The following is a 19,198-nucleotide window of genomic DNA, read 5'->3' as shown; positions in this document are numbered from 1 at the left end:
TGTTTAGATAAGACGTATGGGGGGAGAGAAGGGGGTCTGCACATCCCTGCCGGGATCTCACAAAAAACCTTGATGCAGGCTGTTAATCAAATTGTATTATTAACTTTTCCCCTGATGAAGATTGTTATTCCTCGAAATTTTTTGATTAGATATCAAATTTGGACATAGAGCAGAACGAAACCTTATATGTATATAGACATTTTTTCATGCACCTCTTGGCTTTGCATTTTGCTTTCTGCTTTGCTTCCACCACACACTTCGTTGCCACCTTTTTTTGTTGTTCTTTAAATTAAACACCTTTATCAGTTTTTAAATGTTACTGCATTTTCTCTCTGTAGACTAATCCTGACTTGCAGGTGTAGAATTACTCTTTCCCCCCCTGCATCCTTCAAAATGTTGATCTTTGTTCAGATGATGTTGCCACCTCAGCACACTCTTGATTAATAAGAACAGTTTGAAAAGAGATGAGAATGGCAAGAAATTTCTCTATTAATAAAAAAAGGAAGGAAAAAAACTGTTGAGCATTTTGAGGGGGGGTGAATCTCACACAGCATATTAGTAGCTCCTTTTTTGCATTGTATATACATTTGTGTACTACACGTTATGAAGGATGCAAAATTAATAGAAAATCCTCACATCCCCTTGGGGGATGGGGGGAACTCTTTTGAAAGTCATCCTAAATTTATAAGCACTATCAGTACCTTGAGAGCCAGTGTGGTGTAGTGATTAGAGTGTTGGACTACGAACTGGCAGAACAGGATTCGAATCCTCACATAGCCATGAAGCTCACTGGGTGACTTGGGCCAGTCACTGCCTCTCAGCCTCAGAGGAAGGCAATGGTAAACCCCCTCTGAATCCCGCTTACCATGAAAACCCTATTCATAGGGTTGCCATAAGTCAGGATCGACTTGAAGGCAGTCCATTTCAGTTCATCGATACCTCGGCACAGTCATTAACCAAAATGGAAACCATAGTCAAGAAATCAGAAGAAGGCTAGGACTGGGGAGGGCAGCTATGAGAGAACTAGAAAAGGTCCTCAAATGCAAAGATGTATCACTGAACACGAAAGTCAGGATCACTCAGACCATCATCATCTCTATGTATGGATGTGAAAGTTGGACAGTGAAAAAAGCGGATAAGAGAAAAATCAACTCATTTGAAATGTGGTGTTGGAGGAGAGCTTTGCACATGCTATAGACCGCGAAAAAAACAAATAATTGGGTGATAGAACAAATTAAACCAGAACTGTCACTAGAAGCTAAAATGATGAAACTGAGGTTATCATACTTTGGACACATCATGAGAAGACATGGTTCACTAGAAAATACAATAATGCTGGGAAAAATGGAAGGGAGTAGAAAAAGGCCAAACAAGAGATGGACTGATTCTACAAAGGAAGCCACAGACCTGAACTTACAAGATCTGAACAGGGTGGTTCACAACAGATGCTGTTGGAGGTCACTGATTCATAGGGTCACCATAAGTCGTAATCATTTTGAAGGCAGATAACAATAAATCTGTGAGACACAGAAGACCACAGCTGTACATTATTGCAGTTAAGAAAGAAAGAAAGAAAGGCAGAAATGCCTCCTTGCAAAACTTGTGTCCTTCCAGATTGACTCCAAGGCTAAAAAATCCCAATTTCTTTATTGTAAAAACCAGCCTTCTGCTGTTGGAATAAACCATAGACTCCACTCACATTTGGGCAAATGTTCTGAATACCCCAGGCATTAGTTGTCATTAAAATGAAAGGATAATCTCTTGCTTTATTCTTTATTAAAATGTAAGGGCATGGTCAGCGACTGTTTTTTCCAGGGTGATGGTTATCGATGGCCATAATTCCCACCCTGAAAATGGATAGCTTCCCTTTTGCCAGAACTGCCAGTAGCAGATAGTGTGGTGGGGTGGCAGCAGTCAGCTGACCTCCAGTTGGTTGCACTACCGCTGCTTGCCAAAAGGAGGAGGGGCTAGGTGGCAGCGAGGTCAGCACCATGCAAATGCGCCAGCAGAGCCAATCCGATGCTCCCATTGGTGCATTTACATCCTGCCGACCTCACCCCACTACCTTGCCCCTCTCCCAGTAAGCAGCAGCAACACAACCAACCGGAGGTCAGGTGAGTATTTCAGCCCCATCACGGTATCCACTACTGATAAATGCCACTTTTCCCACTTTTACCTTTAGGTCCAGGTTGGTGAACTGTAGGGCGCTGTCTCTTTCAGAGGCCAAGTTAGATCTGTTTCGTACTCTAAAGTGTTCTTCATTATTAAGCGCCTCCCAACCCCAAACATGTAGATCATGGTTGTGGTTTCCCATCACCACTTCTTCTGCAGCGTCAGCAACTGCCAAAACCAGGCTTAGAATTTCAGAGTGGAAAAATGTCCCCTACAGTACATTTGTTTGTGGAGGGAACGGGTATCACAGAGATTTTATTATTATTATTTCTTGCCCACTGAAATGCTTTTGTAAAAGACGGGGATACATTCAATGTTTCCCTCTCCTAATTTCTTTTCTCCGTGGGCTGTTGGGGTATGGAAGAGTATGTATCTAACAACATGTATCTGTGCATGTTTACTCAGGTCTCATTGTCTTCAGTGGCATTGGAGGCTAATCCATTAGGATAAGTGGGGTACTGCTCCACCAAGCCCAGTCTGCCCTCAGCCAGCCTCCACTTTCCTATCTCCTTACTTATAGCCAATCTAGGGGGCGGCACTACCTGTCAAGAGTCCTCAGTGTTGCCTTGTAGAACTCAGCAGGGAGGAGGATAGCGATAAAAGCAGAATCAGTTGGCTCTGCCTATCATTGGCTCTAGCTCTGCCTGTCATTGGCTCTGGCTCCATCTGCTGCTGGCTTCCATGCCTTCCGCCCTACCAATGGGCACCAGCCTCCAGTCTGATTTACTCCAAGATAAATGTGCATAGGATTCTAGGTCCAATAAATTATTACTTGCATTAACTTATCTATAGCTGAAAAATGATCAGGAAATGTCACAGTTAACATCAGTTGTCCTGAAAAAATGCTATTAAAGAAAAGGTACCACTTAAAAGCATGCATTTGCTTTGTCTATGCATGTTTATAAATACACATATTCACCCAAGAGATTCATGTTGGGATCTTCAGTGTGGGGTCATACTGTGCGAGTACTGGTTCCTGATTGTGAGTCACCTCCACCACACATGCACGCATATGCATACATGCACATGTGGCTAATGGGTTTGCTTTCCTTCTCACAACATGGGAAGGGGAGCATGCCTGTCTCCCAATCCCTTCCTGACTCCTGTACTGAATCACCCCTGTGGGGAAAGTGGGGAGGAATGTATGTCTGCTTAGAGTCAATGAACCTCAGTTACAAGTACATTTCTGCTTCTGCAGTGGAATACGTGAATAAATGGGTGGATCTAGAACTTGGTGGGATGATTGTGGGTGGATGGGTATGACGAAAAGGGGATTTTGTTTTGTTTTGTTAAAAGAGCCTTTAATATGTTTTCACCCAGTTGCACAGAAATGCACATACACCCTTGGGTGTATACAGGGATTGCTACTCACTCACCAGCGATTTCAAATGTCTGACCCTGAAATGATGTTTTAAACATTTTTTGAAGCAGGGCAAATAGAAATTTTGAGACTTTTTTTGAGGGGGAAGCTGGAAACCAACATGGGGGACAGGGTTAAATCTCCCCCATGCTGCAGTCCAAATTTTAAGCACTCTATTTAAAGATACACTTATAGTCATACCTAATTTGACCCTGAGTTGGGGAACAATAATAGAAGTAGAAGAATTGGGGGGGGGTGGAGGTGTTTTTTGAGCTGAGCTATGTGGCTGCACAGTGCATCAGAATATTTTTTTAACTTGCGTGACATGCACGCATGCACATCCCTCCGTATCCCCTGCAGCAATGCAAAGAAGTTTTGCAATTAATAAGCTGTCAGATTTCAAGTAGTTAAAAAGAAATGTGTTAAAATTCCCCATGTACGCTGAATAACATTCCTTGGTCTGTTGATTAATTGACAAATGTTAGAATTATGTATGCATACTCCTACACCAGCAGAAATTGATCCAATAAAAGATATTACCGTATGTCCCTGGCTTGGCTAGAACCTTTCTCCCTCATATCTGGTTTTTTTATATAGTGGGAATTTGTTTCCATGGAGGACCATTCAAACCACATGAAGCCCACCTGCAATCGGATAGAATATTCCAGGGGCACTTTTACCACCTCAATCAGTTCTAGGTCATGGCCATAAGTCTGTTTCTTTGGATCTATTTCTGTGAGTATATAAGTATGCATACATATAATAATATTTCTCAGGTAATCAACAGACTAAAACATGCTGTGCTTTTTACTGTAGATGGGGAAATCTAACACATTTCTTCTTAAAATGGGGAAAGATCCCTGTATTTTTACTTTTTGTTTTACTTGGAATCCAATAGCTCATTAATTGCAAAACTTATTTGCACAACTGCAGGGTACATAGAGATACCAGCAGCAGATGACATAGTAGGAGGCAAGGCCGGTTCTAAAGGGCAGCCAGGTGAGTCACTGGCCCGATGGCCCCTGGACCTACAGGGGGCCCCTCAGCCGCCCTTCTGCTCCCCTTCCGCGATCCGCGGCCTCCCCACGCCCCCCCACCTACCTGTCTGCTGTCTTTTACCATTGCCCTTAACGAAGATGGCAGCCGCGGCTTCCCTAAGGTACTGAAGCCCCTGGCGCCATTTTAGTTGATGGCAGAGATGCGTGCGTGTAGCATGTACATGTGCCATCAACAAAGATGGCGGTGGAGGCTTCATCCCCTTAGGGAAACCACAGCCACCATCTTCGTTAAGGGCAATGGTAAAAGACAGCAGACAGGTAGGTGGGGGGGCTATGTGCATGCGTGCATACACACACTCGCCGGGGCCCAGGGCAAGCTGATGCCCAAGGGCCCCGGCATTCCTGGAGCCGGCCCTGGTAGGAGGTGTTGCACTCGCTTGACTTCCCAATAGTTGAGCCTCTGCTGCTCACTGGGAAGGAGAGGAGCAAGACAATGGGGGGAGGGATTGGTGCAATGCAAACACACCAATTGAGATAATCCAGTTCTGGTACATTTGCACTGCCACACCCCCCCCTCTCTTTCTGGGTAAGCAACAGCAACTCAGCTTTTGGGAGGTCAGGTGAAATCAGCTGCCCCAGGAAGTTGTCTGCTACTGGGAGGTACATTTGTCATAAGCAGGGCTGCTGAGAGCTGGCACTGGGCCCAGGGCAAGTTGCATGATTCTCCCCCCCCCCTAATTTTTTTCTACAAACCAAACATTACCACTTTCTTTAAACAAGTTTTTAAGTGAGTTAGGTGTAACTTAGAGTGAGAAAGACTGAACATGAAGGAAATAAATTTATCAGAACGGGATAATTAATATATTTATTAGAAATAATACTGTTCGCAATCCCTAGTGAAAATAAATAAACTTAACATCCTTAGTACTATTGCATTACTAAACTTCTTAAATAGTAGTGTTAATACAGTTCTGTGAACTGGGGCCTTCTACCAATAGTTCTGGTCTACATTGTGCTTTTCCAGATCTGAATAATATTAATAAATGTTGGTGCTTATTTTTTTTAAAGAGAGCCAGTGTAGTGTAGTGGTTAAGGTGTTGGGCTACGACCTGGGAGACCAGGGTTCAAATCCACACACAGCCGTGAAGCTCACTGGGTGACTTTGGGCCAGTCACTGCCTCTCAGCCTCAGAGGGAGGCAATGGTAAACCACCTCTCAATACCACTTACCATGAAAACCCTATTCGTAGGGTCACCATAAGTTGGAATTGACTTGAAGGCAGTCCATTTCCATTTTTTCAAAAAATATTTTATTTATCTAAGAAAATTTGCATACTGGTATACAAAAAAAATTAAAATTATCGATAAAACCGTTAAAAACAAGGAATTAAAAACATTTTCAAACAATTAAAAAAAACAAACTAAAAAGATTAAAACACATCAGCATCTACGAGTCTGGATAGGCTTGCCTAAACAAACAAATAAAAAAATTAAGCAGATGCTGAAAAGAATACAGCGAAGGTGCCTCCCTGATGTCAGTAGGCAAAGAGCTTCAAAGAGTAGATGCTGCCACACTGAAAGAACAATTTCTTACAAGTGTGGGATGATTATTATGCAGCAACTGTAACAGTGTCAGTTGTACAGATTGAAGCGCTCGAGTGGTCCTGCAAGTAAACTGGTTCTGAGCTGTTAAATGGTTTCTGTACCAACAGTAACACTTTGAACTGGGCTGAGTAACAAATATGTGACAGGGTCTCACTCTTGTCAGCAATCTGGCTGCCACATTCTGCACTAACTGCAGTTTCTGGGTCAAGTGCCAGGGAAGCCCCACATAGAATGCATAGCAGTAATCCAGTCTTGAAGTCACCCGTGCCTGAACTATTGTGGTCAGACTCTCCCAGTCCAGGAACAATCATAGAAGTCTTACTAGGCACAGCTGATCAAAGGCACTTCTAGCCACTGAGACTACCTGCATCCAGAAGCACCCCCAGACTGTGTATGTGCTCCTTCAGTGGAGTGCAGCCGCATCCAGGGCAGGAAGTTGATTAATTTCTTGGAAGCAGGAACCACTCACCCACAGAGCCTCCATCTTGCAACGATTCAAGCTCAGCTTGTTTTCCTTCATCCGTCTCTCCACTGTGTCCAAGCACTGGTTCAGAGCCCACACAGGCTCTCCTGATAGAGATGTTTTAGAGAAATAGAGCTGAGTGTCATCAGCATACTGATGGCACCTTGCCCCAAGACTCCTAATGTCCATTCCCAGCAACTTCGTATAGATATTAAATAGCATTGGGGATAAGACGGTACCCTGCAGCACCCCACAGCACAGCTGCCAGGGGGCCAAAAGACAATCACCCAGCGCTACTCTCTTGACTTGATCTTATGGATAGGACTGGAACCACTGTAAAACAGTGCCCCCAATTCCCATTCCAAGCCAGTCCAGGAGGATACCATGGTCAATGGTATCAAAAGCCACAGAGACTGAGAGGCAGGAGCAAGGTCACATCCCCCTGTGCCACTCTTTGTAGAAACTATCCAAGAAGAATTGGATATGCTGATATTTACCAACAGACATTATAGCTACTCTCTGGTTTGTTGAGATACCAAAATTTACTTTGTAATGTATTGTTTGTTTGTTTTTCGTGGTCCAGGCCATCCATAGGTCCATGCCCCGGAGATTTTGCCCCCCTGCCCCCCCTCTCATAGAATCATAGAATAGTAGAGTTGGAAGGGGTGTATAAGGCCATCAAGTCCAACCCCCTGCTCAATGCCCTGGTCATATATATATATATATATATAGAGAGAGAGAGAGAGAGAGAGAGAGAGAGAGAGAGAGAGAGAGAGAGAGAGAGAATTTGTAAAGGATCAAACAGAACTTCATTTGCTTTAGATCCTGACAGGACGTAGTTAATCACTAAGGGTGCAATCTGAACTCCTGCCTGAGGAGCTTTGGGGAAGTGGTGCGGCAACCACTGCATATGCCGCCCTGTAGCTCACAGTGGCCAAAGTGAAAAGTGGGGCTAGGAACAGGACAATCAGGTACAGATTGGTCTTGATGTTATCACGAGATGACTGTGAGACCAGTGTGGGATCCAGCAGATCCTAGGCCAGCTCAGCCTCTTCACCTCTGTAACACCATCCCTTCTGTTACAAGAGATCAAATTCTTATAGCAAAACATTTCAGCTTCTGTCTTGTTCCGCTTCTCTAATATGAAACGTGTGTTTGGAGAGAGAGAGAGAGAGAGAGAGAGAGTAATCGATTGCCTGGTGCAAAATACAGTTCACTGAGCAAATAATTTGAATGCAGCCAGAGGGGAGTAGAAGGAGTTAAATGTACAACTGGACTGTAGCCTAAAATGGAATGGCTGATAATTTTAACTGTGGGGGTATCACAGGAATAAATAATGGAAGATCAAAGGGCTTGCAGGAGATAAAAGTAATGTGTGTCCTTTTAAAAAATAACAAAATCCATATCGGTTTCAACATTCTCCTCCCCCATTTCAACTAGTATAGCATTAGAGAAGTGAAGGTGAAATGGATTTTTGCTTGCATGATTCTACTTTTGTAAAAAGCTGCTAACACACGTAGCATTTGATGGTATTGAGCCAAGATCTTATATTTTCCTCAGTCTGGTTGCGCTGACCTCCCATTTCACACTGATTGCTTTGCTGGGTAACCGCTGTGTTAGTTTATTTAGTTGGCTGTACCTCCCCCACTTCTTCCCCACATACAAACATTTTTCTTATATTTTATCTTTGAAAATAAAGTGGGGGTTCTGAATCATCACAGAAAGAAAGAAATTTCGGAATATTTAGATATTTATTCATTTTGATTTATAGCATATCATATCCCAGACATTTAGGGCAGGCAACTAAAGCAAAACAACCCCCTCTGCAGAATATAATAAAATTTACTCAAATTCCTTGAAATGGAATTTCAGCCTTTGCTAACTTATCCCTAGGTAGCAAAGACCAGCACAATCAAGCCTTTAATCTGCACAAAAAGCTAATTTTAAACATTTTGGGTGATATTCAACTAACTTTTTTGTGCTAATGCAATGATTAGTGCAAGCACAAGGAGATTTCCCCCCTCCTTCCCCCACATGTGCCCCACATCATCCCCAAATCTGCTCTAGCGAGTAAAACCCCATAACACATTTAACATCAATGGTAGTGTGACAAACTTTCTTATGCTTTTGTATTGGAATGTTAAGTTATTAATTTGATATGTTTTAATTGATTGATAGCATGTTTTATGATGACTTTAAATGTGATAATTTTTAGATAATCAATTGGAGTTATTGTTGGATTGTTATGCTTTAAAATGATTGTTATGTTTTCAAAATGATTGTTATTGATGTAGTGATTTGCATTTTGTGCTATTGTAAGCCACTTTTAGCATATTTATATGGAAAAGTAGGGTATAAATTCAAGTTGCTGTTGTTATTATTATTTAGGGAGCATGCAGGGGGAGGAGAGGAGGAGGTTGTTCTGTCATGCAAATACAAAATGCTTAGTGCTACATTGCATACAGCCCATTTTCTCTCAAAAGACATGTTTCTGAAAATAAACATGTTGATACATTTTTTAAGCAAAAAACTCCATTGGAACATTCAAGTAGTTTAAACGATTGCTGATAACTAAATTCCAATCCATACATTGGCCCTGGACATGTGGATCAAGTCTGTTCTTGAGAGCAAATAGCAAAAATTGGATTCCAAATGCAGAGGTGGCTACCTGTGGCCCTCCAAATGTTGCTGGACTCCTAGCTCGCATCAGACCCAGCCAGCATGCCCAATAGTCAGGGATGATGGGAGTTGTTGTCTCATCTTGGGGGCCACTAGTTCCCCACCCTTGCCCTAAATCATCCATACTAGGTAAGATCCAGAGCTTAGAAAAGTTACTTTTTTGAACTACAACTCCCATCAGCCCAATCCAGTGGCCATTCTGGCTGGGGTTGATGGGAGTTGTAGTTTTAAAAAGTAACTTTTCCAAGCTCTGGTAAGATCTCAAGAAAAAAAGCAGCGGGGGAAATTGAATAGAAAAATGGCTGGGAAAGTCCTCTGTTTAGTCTGAAACCATCTGCAGTGGCTTTACCTGATAAAATAAAGCCCTCTGGGGATATGGTTCTGCCATCAGAAATCCGAAGGACAACAGAAAGTTATTGGTTGTGAAATGGCTTCACTAAGAAGAGATATTTTTAGTACTGTATAGAATAAGGTGTGTGGATGTAGTTTCAACTGCACAATGGTAAACTAGAGCTGACATAGCAATAGCTGTGTACAAATTAAGTTGCTCTTCTGTCTTGCCCTGCAGCCTGATATTTATGACATCATATATGTTTACTATAACTTACTGTAATGTATGGCATCTGGATGGTAGAAGTCAGCTGGTATTCTGGTAGTTAAAGGGCCTTTTAGGACTGGGAATAGCCAAAGTTTATTAGTAATTTATTTGTTAAATTTATATGTATTTATTTATTATTTGATTTATATCCCGCCCTTCCTCCCAGCAGGAGCCGAGGGCGGCAAACAGAAATGCTAAAAACGCTTTAAAACATCATACAAACAGACCTTAAAATACATTAAAACAAAACAACATTAAAAAAAACCTTTAAAAACATCTTTTAAAAAAGGGTTAAAAACATTATTTAAAAAACCATATTAACAAGCAATTCAAACACAGACGCAGACTGGGATAGGTCTCAACTTAAAAGGCTTGTTGAAAGAGGAAAGTCTTCAAAAGGTGCCAAAAAGATAGCAGAGATGGCTGCCTAATATTCAAAGGGAGGGAATTCCACAGGGTAGGTGCTGCCACACTACAGGTCTGTTTCCTATATTGTGCAGAACGAACCTCCTGATAAGATGGTATCTGCAGAAGGCCCTCACCTGCAGAGCGCAGTGATCGACTGGGTATATAAGGGGTAAGACGGTTTTCTAGCAGTGCGGTGACATGTTGGCGATACCCTGCCCCAGTGAGCAGTCTTGCCGCCGCATTTTGCAGCAGCTGCAGCTTCCAGACCAATCTCAAGGGCAGCCCCACATAGAGCGCATTACAGTAATCCAACCTGGAGGTTACCAGTGCGTGGACAACAGTGGTCAGGCTATCCCGGTCCAGAAACGGCCACAGCTGTCTTACCAGCTGAAGCTGATAAAAGGCACTCCTAGCCATGGGCCTCTAGCGACAAAGATGGATCCAGGAGCACCCCCAGACTACAGACCTGCTCTTTCAGAGGGAGTACGACCCCATCCCAAGCAGGCAACTGACCAATTATCTGAACTCGGGAACCACCAACCCACAGCGCCTCCGTCTTGCTAGGATTCAGACTCTCTTTATTGGCCCTCATCCAGCCCTCCACTGAGTCCAGGCAGCGATCCAGGGCTTGCATGGCCTCTCCCAATTCAGATGTTACAGAGAAATAGAGCTGGGTATCATCAATGTACTGCTAACACCTCACCCCAAATTCAGTGTTGGAATTCAGCACCTCCTGTTAAAAGGACCTCAGACTGCAGCGCTGGGAAAGACGCTGGTCTCAGGCCTTGGAGAGCTGCTGGCAGGTGTACTACACAATGTTGAACTGGTTGGACCAGTGATCTCACTTGGTATAAAACAGCTTCACACACTCAGTCTCCTAACATACCATATCTGATCACAACTAGGGATGTGTGAATGTGCGCCAATCCATTCTGCACTTTCATCAGATATTTTCTATCCCGCTTCAATTGGTTCATTTTGCACAAGTCTTTCATCAGTTTTATCTGATGCAGAAATATACATATTTTGTGTCTATTGTAGCACATGATAGACATGCATATCTCAGCCACTAACAGATATTTACAAATCATTAAACTTCCCCGTGTGTTCCCTTTCAAAGTTAATGAATTTCCAGAGCAGTGACCCTATTTTTTACTGTAAAACCAGCAAAGAATTAAAGACAACAATAATGAAGTGCTAATGATTCATCACAAAGCATCTATGGCTGCAATCCTGTCCATGTCTACTCAGAAGTAAGTCCAGTTTATTTCAATTGGGCTTACTCCCAGGCAAGTGGGGTTAGGATTGCAGCCTCACTCGTCTCTCTCTCTCTCTCTCTCTCTCTCTCTCTCTCTCTCTCTCTCTCTCTCTCTCTCTCTCTCTCTCTCTCTCTTTTTCCAGTTCAGTGTAAACTTAATCCTGTCTCATTTCCCACACTCGGGCATCAGGGAAGGAGAGTTTTGCACCCTGTTGCTGTTTTTCTCTATGTGTCCTAGATTGTATGAGTTCTTGTTTATTAAACATTTTTCCGATACTCTCCTTCACCCAGCATGCAATGCAACTGATATAAGTCCTTTTTGTGATGCAATATTTTATTTCATAAAGGTGAATTAACAGTTATGTTTATGCATCTGCTGAAATATAACATTCAGGCTAAGTTGTGTTTAAAATGTTTGCAGTAAACATGATTTTCTGTTTGACAGCTTGAAGTCCTCAGACTTTAACTGAGGAGTACAGAAAAAGTCAACAAGATAACAAAAAGTACAATAATGAATTATTCATTCCGTTAGATTTTTTAAAAAAAATGCACAGTAGGAAGTGGATTAATGCTGAACTCCACTTACCTGAAATAGACTTTATTAGGATTGCAGAAATCTCTGAGTAGACTTGCTGAGGATTGTATTCTTAGTGCCCATAGGCTGCCTCTAGCAACAAACAGTTCTTCAGAAAAAAGAAAAGCAGTGAGCCCCTGTCAGGACAGCAGCAATTATACATCAATCAATATGTAAACAAAGTAAATTGCAAAGCAATTTGTGTGTTTGTTTATATGTAATGTATACATGATAAAAACAACAACAACCCCCCAAAAACCCCTTTGTTGTAGTTGTAGAGAACGAAGATGAAAAACATTCAGAGCAAGAGCCCATGTCGTGATGGGGGTCAAACTGTCAGGCAGAAGGAAATCCACTTGGACACCAAGGACACTGAAGGCCCATCTAGTACGGCATTCTGGTCTCACTGTGGCCAACCACCAGATGCCTGTGGAAACTCCACAAGCAGGGCATGGGCACAGTAACACTCTCCCACTCATCTTCCCTAGCAGCTAGCATCAGGGACATGCTGCCTCTGACTGTGGAAGATACTACATAACCATCATGCTTAGTAGCTTGTGACAGCCTTACATTGCAGGAATGTGTACAGTTCCCTTTTAGAGCCGTCTCAATTGATGGTCATCACCACATCTTGTAGTAGTGAATTCCACAGTGTGACTATGTTCTATGTGAACATAGCACTTCCTTTTGACTGTCCTGAATATTCCAGTTTTCAGCTTCAATGGATGACCCCGACTTCCAGTTTTCCAGTCTATTTTTTTTTCTAAGCTAAAAAGCACTACACTTTGGAAGCTTTCTTCACAAGGGAGTTGTTCCAGCCCGTGATCATTTTGGTTGCCTTTTTCTGAGGTGGAAATGGACTGCCTTCAAGTCAATCCCAACTTATGGCTACCCTATGAATAGAGTTTTCATGGTAAGCGGTATTTAAAGGGGGGTTACCATTGCCTCCCTCTGAGGATAGTCCTCCCAAGCTGGCTAGGGCCTGCTCAGCTTGCCACAGCTGCACAAGCCAGCCCCTTCCTTATGACCACAACTACACAGTATTCCAAAGTTTGCACAATACCTACCTTTTTGTTGTTACCATTTTTCCTCAGGTTACCATTACGGACGGAGGTCCCTCTCCCAAGCAATCTACCGTCTGGCTGGTGGTTCAGGTGCTAGATGAAAATGACAACAAGCCTCAGTTCCCAGAGAAAGTCTACCAGATCAAATTGCCTGAGAGGGACCGGAAGAAGAGAGGAGAGCCAATCTACAGAGCCTTCGCCTTTGACAAGGACGAAGGGCCCAATGCAGAGATTTCCTACAGCATTGTGGATGGAAATGATGATGGGAAGTTTTTCATTGACCCCAAAACTGGAATGGTCTCTTCTAGAAAGCAGTTCACAGCCGGGAGCTACGATATCTTAACAGTAAGCCTCACTTATTGAAATAAGCACACACACCGCTTTCAAGTTTCAAAAGTAGGTTTCCCTTGAATTTTGTTTTATGCAGTTGCATTCCATCAGGAAGCTCCTTCAGGCTTTCCTTGATGATGTGAGGACTCCATGCCCAGCTCTCACCTCAAAAGCCATTGGGGTTTCCCTGATTTTTTTATTGAATGCTTGCAAAAAAAAAGTGAGGACTTTTTTCATGCACTCAGCGGAGGGCCAGGAAAGCACGTGAGTGAAGTGTGCCTCCCTCTGTCAATTTGCTTCCCACCCACCCCCAAAAAATCCCTCTTCTTTTGAAAAGATGATGGGGAGAGCGTAGGAGACGGGCCTTTCCTTCCTGCAAATGACACTTGCATGCATCACTATGAGTGACGTTTCTGGTTAAGCCTTAAGGAGAGGTTGGGCAAGGCCTCTTGGGTGGTTACCCTGACAGTGGTTAACTGCAGTCCCCCTTCCCCAAAGTAAGGGGTTTGTGGCTTTTTTTAAATGCTGGGGCAGAGCAAGGGGGCAGGCCTTTCTGGAAGTGCTGATTAATGACTGGGGTAAGCCCCTTTTGACCCTCACGCTAATTTGAAGAGGCCTGGGCAGGGCCTGGAGGCATTCATATTTGATGTTGCCTTCTTTACTCCGACCCAAATCTGTGGGGCCTCTTTTATTCCCCATACCCCCTGCTTTTGAGTTGTGTCATGGACTACAAGGCTGCCTTGTTCCTTGGGATGGCATTTATTAGACTGACATATCAAACGTCCTTATATTAAACTGGATCACTGGTTTATCCAGCCCTTTTCCACTTAACGCTGAAAAGGCCGCAGGCAGGTGTCTCTCCCATGTTTTTGCTATTTAAGTTCCTTTTTATTAGAGATACCAAGGGTTTAACCCGGGGCCTTCTTGTGTGAAATGTTTGCTATACCACTCAGTTATGGCCCCATTCTAAAGCACAGATCAGGATGGAGAATCACAGGCTCAGGAGCCAAATGCAATCCTCAGGTCCTCTCTAACTGGACTCTCCTTAGGCCACACCCCATTGTCGGCCACACCCTTCTCTGCAAACCACACCCCTCACTGACCTTCCTTCAGTGAATTCCTCCATAAGGATTCATTCCTGGAATGCAGCCTTGAACTAATAATGCTTCTTTCTTGCCTGGGTGAGGGATGCTGAGTGGTGTGTGTAGAAACTAGCATACTGTACAAGCAGGGCTGGCGCCAGGCATGACTGGGCCCTTGGGCACCAGTTTGCCCCAAGCGCATGGCTCCTGCCTGTTTCACCTACCTCTCTCTTGTCTCCTGTTGCTGCACGCGGTGCGTGCACAACGCTACCATCAACCAAGATGGCAACAGAGGCTTCTCTAAGGGGCTGATGTCCCCGCTACCATCTTGGTTGATGGCACGCATGCATGTGCGCACATGCCTGCCATCAACCAAGATGGTGGTAGGAGCATCAGCCCCTTAAAAAAAGCCGCCGCCGCCGCTATCTTAGTTGATGGCAACCCTGCGCACACGGCCTCAGAAGACAGGAGAGGGAGGGAGGTGGAGTGAGTGAATGGGTGGGTGGCCTGAAAGCTCCCTCCCTGCAATCCACAGCAGGGAGCCTGTTGCAGATCACAGAAGGGGAGTGCTATTCCCCCGCTCTTTGACGCTGGCCCTGTGTACAAGTCCACTTTAAAGATACTTAGAAGTGAGAGCATCAGAGAGCATCAACAGTGAGCACCCAGAAAGGGGCCTGTGCAGACATACACAGGCAACCTGGTCACCGTGTCCTCCATTGCTTACTTTTTATTTTTTTATTATTTTTGCATTCATCCTTCCTTTCCTCCAAGGAGTTCAAGATGGCATACATGGTTATCCCCCTCTCCATTTTATCCTCATAACAACTCTGTAAGGTAGGTTAGGTTGAGAGCTAGTGATTGGCCCAAGGTCACACAGTGAGCTTCATGGCTGAGCACGAATATGAACCCTGGTCTCCCAGGACCAAGTCTGACACACTAACTACTAGGCCACACTGGCTCTGGAGGAAGTATTATTTATTTATTATATGTATATACCGCCCCATAGCCGAAGCTCTCTGGCAGTTTACAGCAATTAAAAACATTAAACATAAATATACAAATTTTAAAACACAAAACCTTCCTCTGAGCTTTTTGAGGTGCTCTAGCCAAACATTAGCCGGATCCATTTTGACCTGTGGGCTTCTTGTCAGGATCAGAACAGAACAAGTTTCTTTCCAAGGAGATTCACTGCCTAATCAAGGAAAAGAGGAGTTGCATTGCATACTTCAATCAGTCCAGTCTCTTGACCAAACAGCGCTCTTAAGTCAGCAGTGGTGATTGTGGCTCCTGGATCTCTAAGCTTCTGGTCTTTCTTAACTCTGTCCTAGCTGGGCTCAAGTGGGTGGGGCAGTTTGAACTGGATGAGGAACCACAAATCAGTGGTAGAGCACATGCTTTGCATTCAGAAAGTCCTAAGATCATTCCCTGGCATCTTCATTTAGAAGGATCAGGTAGCAGGTAATGGGAGAGGCATCTGCCTGACCCCCTGGAGAGCTGCTGCCTACCTGTGAAAGTAGACAGCATTGGACTATATAGACAAATATTCCAAGCCACTATAAGGCAGTTTATTTTCCTTTGAATAAGCCAATATAAAGTCCTGTGCCACTTTGCAGACTACCAAATGTATTGAGGCATGAGCTTTTGTTGGCAACAGCCTACTTTGCCAGAAGCAGTGCTTTAAGAGCTGGATTTTAGCCTCCCGACTCACTAAGTTGAATTCAGGTGTCCTCATTCAAACTGGGCGTTCAAATAGATTGCTTTTGAAACATATGCAAGAAGTTTATTTTATTTTATTTTTGGATCTTAATGAATATGAAGAATACTTGGCAGACTCATCTTGACATAGAACATTAATTGGAGCCTCTTTTTTGCTGGAACAATTTTACATGGATTGTAAATAGTTAGATGGAGGAGGAACCTAAACTAATTGGCAAACAGTGAAGTATTGAGTGGGCACAGGTGTCTGGTGGTCTGCCATGCAGATCGATAGCTTCTCTCCCCCCCGCCCACCCAATCTCATCATTTTTAAAAGTCTTATCTGCGATTTCCAAGTGAGAGTAAGCAACGCTGTAAGCAGGTGCTTTTTGCAACTCACACTGTGAAGCAAAAAAAGCTTTCTATCTTTGGGATCTGATTTAATGAACTACAACACACTCTTAACTGTTAATTATTATATTTTGATTTTAGACTGTACAGTTTTTTGTACAGTTTTGTATTGTGATATACTGTATTGTGTTATTTTTATTGTATTTTTAATGTTCACCGCCCAGAGAGCTGTTGCTAGTCGGGCGGTATATAAGCTTAATAAAATAAATAAATAAATAAATAAACACAGAGTGCCATGTCAAGCTGTCCTCCAGCCCCTTCAGAAAGGCGCAGCCGAAACTCCAAAGCCTCCCGCCTCTTTTTTAATCCAGATCCATCTGCGTTGGAAACTGGCCCTTGTTAGAGACTATAATACATGATAAGAAGGTAAGGCAGGACTTCACTGTCATGGAAAGTGACCGGGTGACAGAAATAATTGCTTTGGTCTTGGTGCAACCCACTAACATCTCACTGTTTTTTGATGTAGTTGGCATGGTGTCATAAGTTCAGCCACAAGTTGCAGAGAACTTGTATTTGTGTGGCTGGTCATTGACCGTAAACAATAAAGTAAGTAAATAAGTAAGTGTAGAGAGCAATAATTAAGAGAATCACCTAAGTGAGACCAGATTCCAAAAATCATGTGCCCCCCTCCTTACGTGGAAGACAGAAGCATCGAAATGTAGGAAACTGGTTTATACCAAGGCAGACCATCCCTAACAACCCAATATACACGGAATTAATAAGTTAACATTATCTTTAACTAATAATTCTGCCTTGATCATCTACTGTATACCAGAGGTGGGAATCCTTTTTCATCCCAAAGGCCGCATTGCCTCGTAAGCAACCTTCCAGGGGCCGTATGCCAGTGGTGGATGTGGTCAGTGGCAAAAGTGAGCGAAACAATGTGTGTGACTCATATCTCTGTACAGTAGACTACATCTCAGCTATGCAAAAGGCAGAGGTCTCTATATGCACCCCCAAACCGCACACATCTCTCCATCCAGGCAGGCAAGAGGCATTATCATGGTTTGCATTCCAGACAGACAGAAGCACTAGACGAGCGCGTGGAGCAGGGCTATAGAGAAAGCTGGAGGATCTGTACAGAGGAACACAGGAAGCTGCCTTTTCCCAAGCCAGACCACTAGTCTCTTCCACAATGCAGATCTAAATATTTGGAATCTGGGGCGAAGCTCTTTCCCTCTTAATCTAGGCCAGGGCTAGCCAGCGTGGTTCCCTCCAGATGCGCATTTCTCTGTGTACAGCAGAGGTGAGGAACCTGCGGCCCTCCAGATGTGTTGTTGGACCACAACCCCCATCATACCTAACTGTGGGCCAGGCTATGCTGGTGAGGAATAATGGGAGATGTAGTCCCACCAACAGCTGGAGGGCCACAGCCGAGCCACTCCTACTCTACAATGTCTGCATCTGTTCATGCCTCCTGTAGCATTTTCATCCCGGAGGCATGTACAGAGATGCACTTTGCCTGGGATTTCCATCACCGGGAATACAGGATGGGCCTTCAGTAGAATGAAAATCAGTAGGCAAAGTGTCTTTAGGCACACACACACCCCAAAAAAGACAGGAGCTGAGTTATGGTACTTCAAGTACCACACTTAAATAATTAGACTTGTTGCAGTGGAGTACACGGATCCATCCTTAATGTTTCTTCTTTGGAAAACACCACTGGTCCTTGAAGTCCAGTTTATTCTAACTAGCAGGCACCTTTCAGTGCCTCAGGTAGGACAAATACTTCCTTCCCCTGTAGCCTTTAGATCAGTGGTTCTTAACCTTTTAGGGGCCTTTGAGAATCTGATGAAAGGTATAGGCCCACATAAATAAAATAAAATTTATTTAATTGTATTGGAAATTTGGGGAGGGGGGCTTTGCACCCAATTCATGGACCCCCTGAAGCCCATGGACCACAGGTTAAGAACCTGCTTTAGATGCTTGAACCCAGAGGTGAGGAACCTTAGGCCCAGGGGTTGAATATGACCATCCAGGCCTCTCTGTCTGGCCTTTGGGACTCTCCCCAGGCCACAACCCCTCCCCAGTTTCACCTTCATCATCTGTTTTTTTCCCCTGGCTTAAATGAGTCCTTGAACTCTGATAATGCCTCTTGCTGGCCTGGATGGAGCTGTGTGTGTAGTCACTAGCCTACTGTACAAGCGTAGCATTTATATTTATTACTCTACCTGCATGTGTCTCTGCACCCACTAGGGATGGGTGAAAAGTTCGGTTCAGTTCGCATTTCAAGCAGAATTTATCAAATTCACAATTTCTGAAACATTATGACAACCGAAACACAGCCATCCTTCGAAATACACATTTATTAGAATTGTGGGATACAGTTCGCTAACTAAACAACATTTACAAAAATGCATGTATTGGGGAAAGCGTGCATAAAAATGAATACATGAGTGAAAATAACAGGCAAAAAGGCACGATGTAATGAGAAATGGCTTGCAAAAATGTGTACCTTTGTCAAAACTGCCTGCAAAAATGTATTTATTTGGAGAAATTCGC

General features: G+C 43.6%; 1 protein-coding gene across 13 annotated transcripts in view; it reads left to right on the top strand.

Moving 5' to 3' along the window:
* Window positions 1-19,198, top strand: part of FAT3 (FAT atypical cadherin 3) — a 697,764-nt gene that overhangs the window by 486,052 nt on the left and 192,514 nt on the right. For all 13 annotated transcript variants that reach the window (XM_061628858.1, XM_061628860.1, XM_061628859.1 and 10 more), the window contains one exon: window positions 13,209-13,523. In XM_061628858.1, the coding sequence (XP_061484842.1) occupies window positions 13,209-13,523 (315 nt within the window). The remainder of the gene's footprint in view (window positions 1-13,208; window positions 13,524-19,198) is intronic.

The sequence above is a fragment of the Rhineura floridana genome, chromosome 5 (genome assembly GCF_030035675.1).
Source record: "Rhineura floridana isolate rRhiFlo1 chromosome 5, rRhiFlo1.hap2, whole genome shotgun sequence".
Taxonomy (NCBI): Eukaryota; Metazoa; Chordata; class Lepidosauria; order Squamata; family Rhineuridae; genus Rhineura; species Rhineura floridana.
This window is presented reverse-complemented; position numbering and strand designations above follow the sequence as displayed.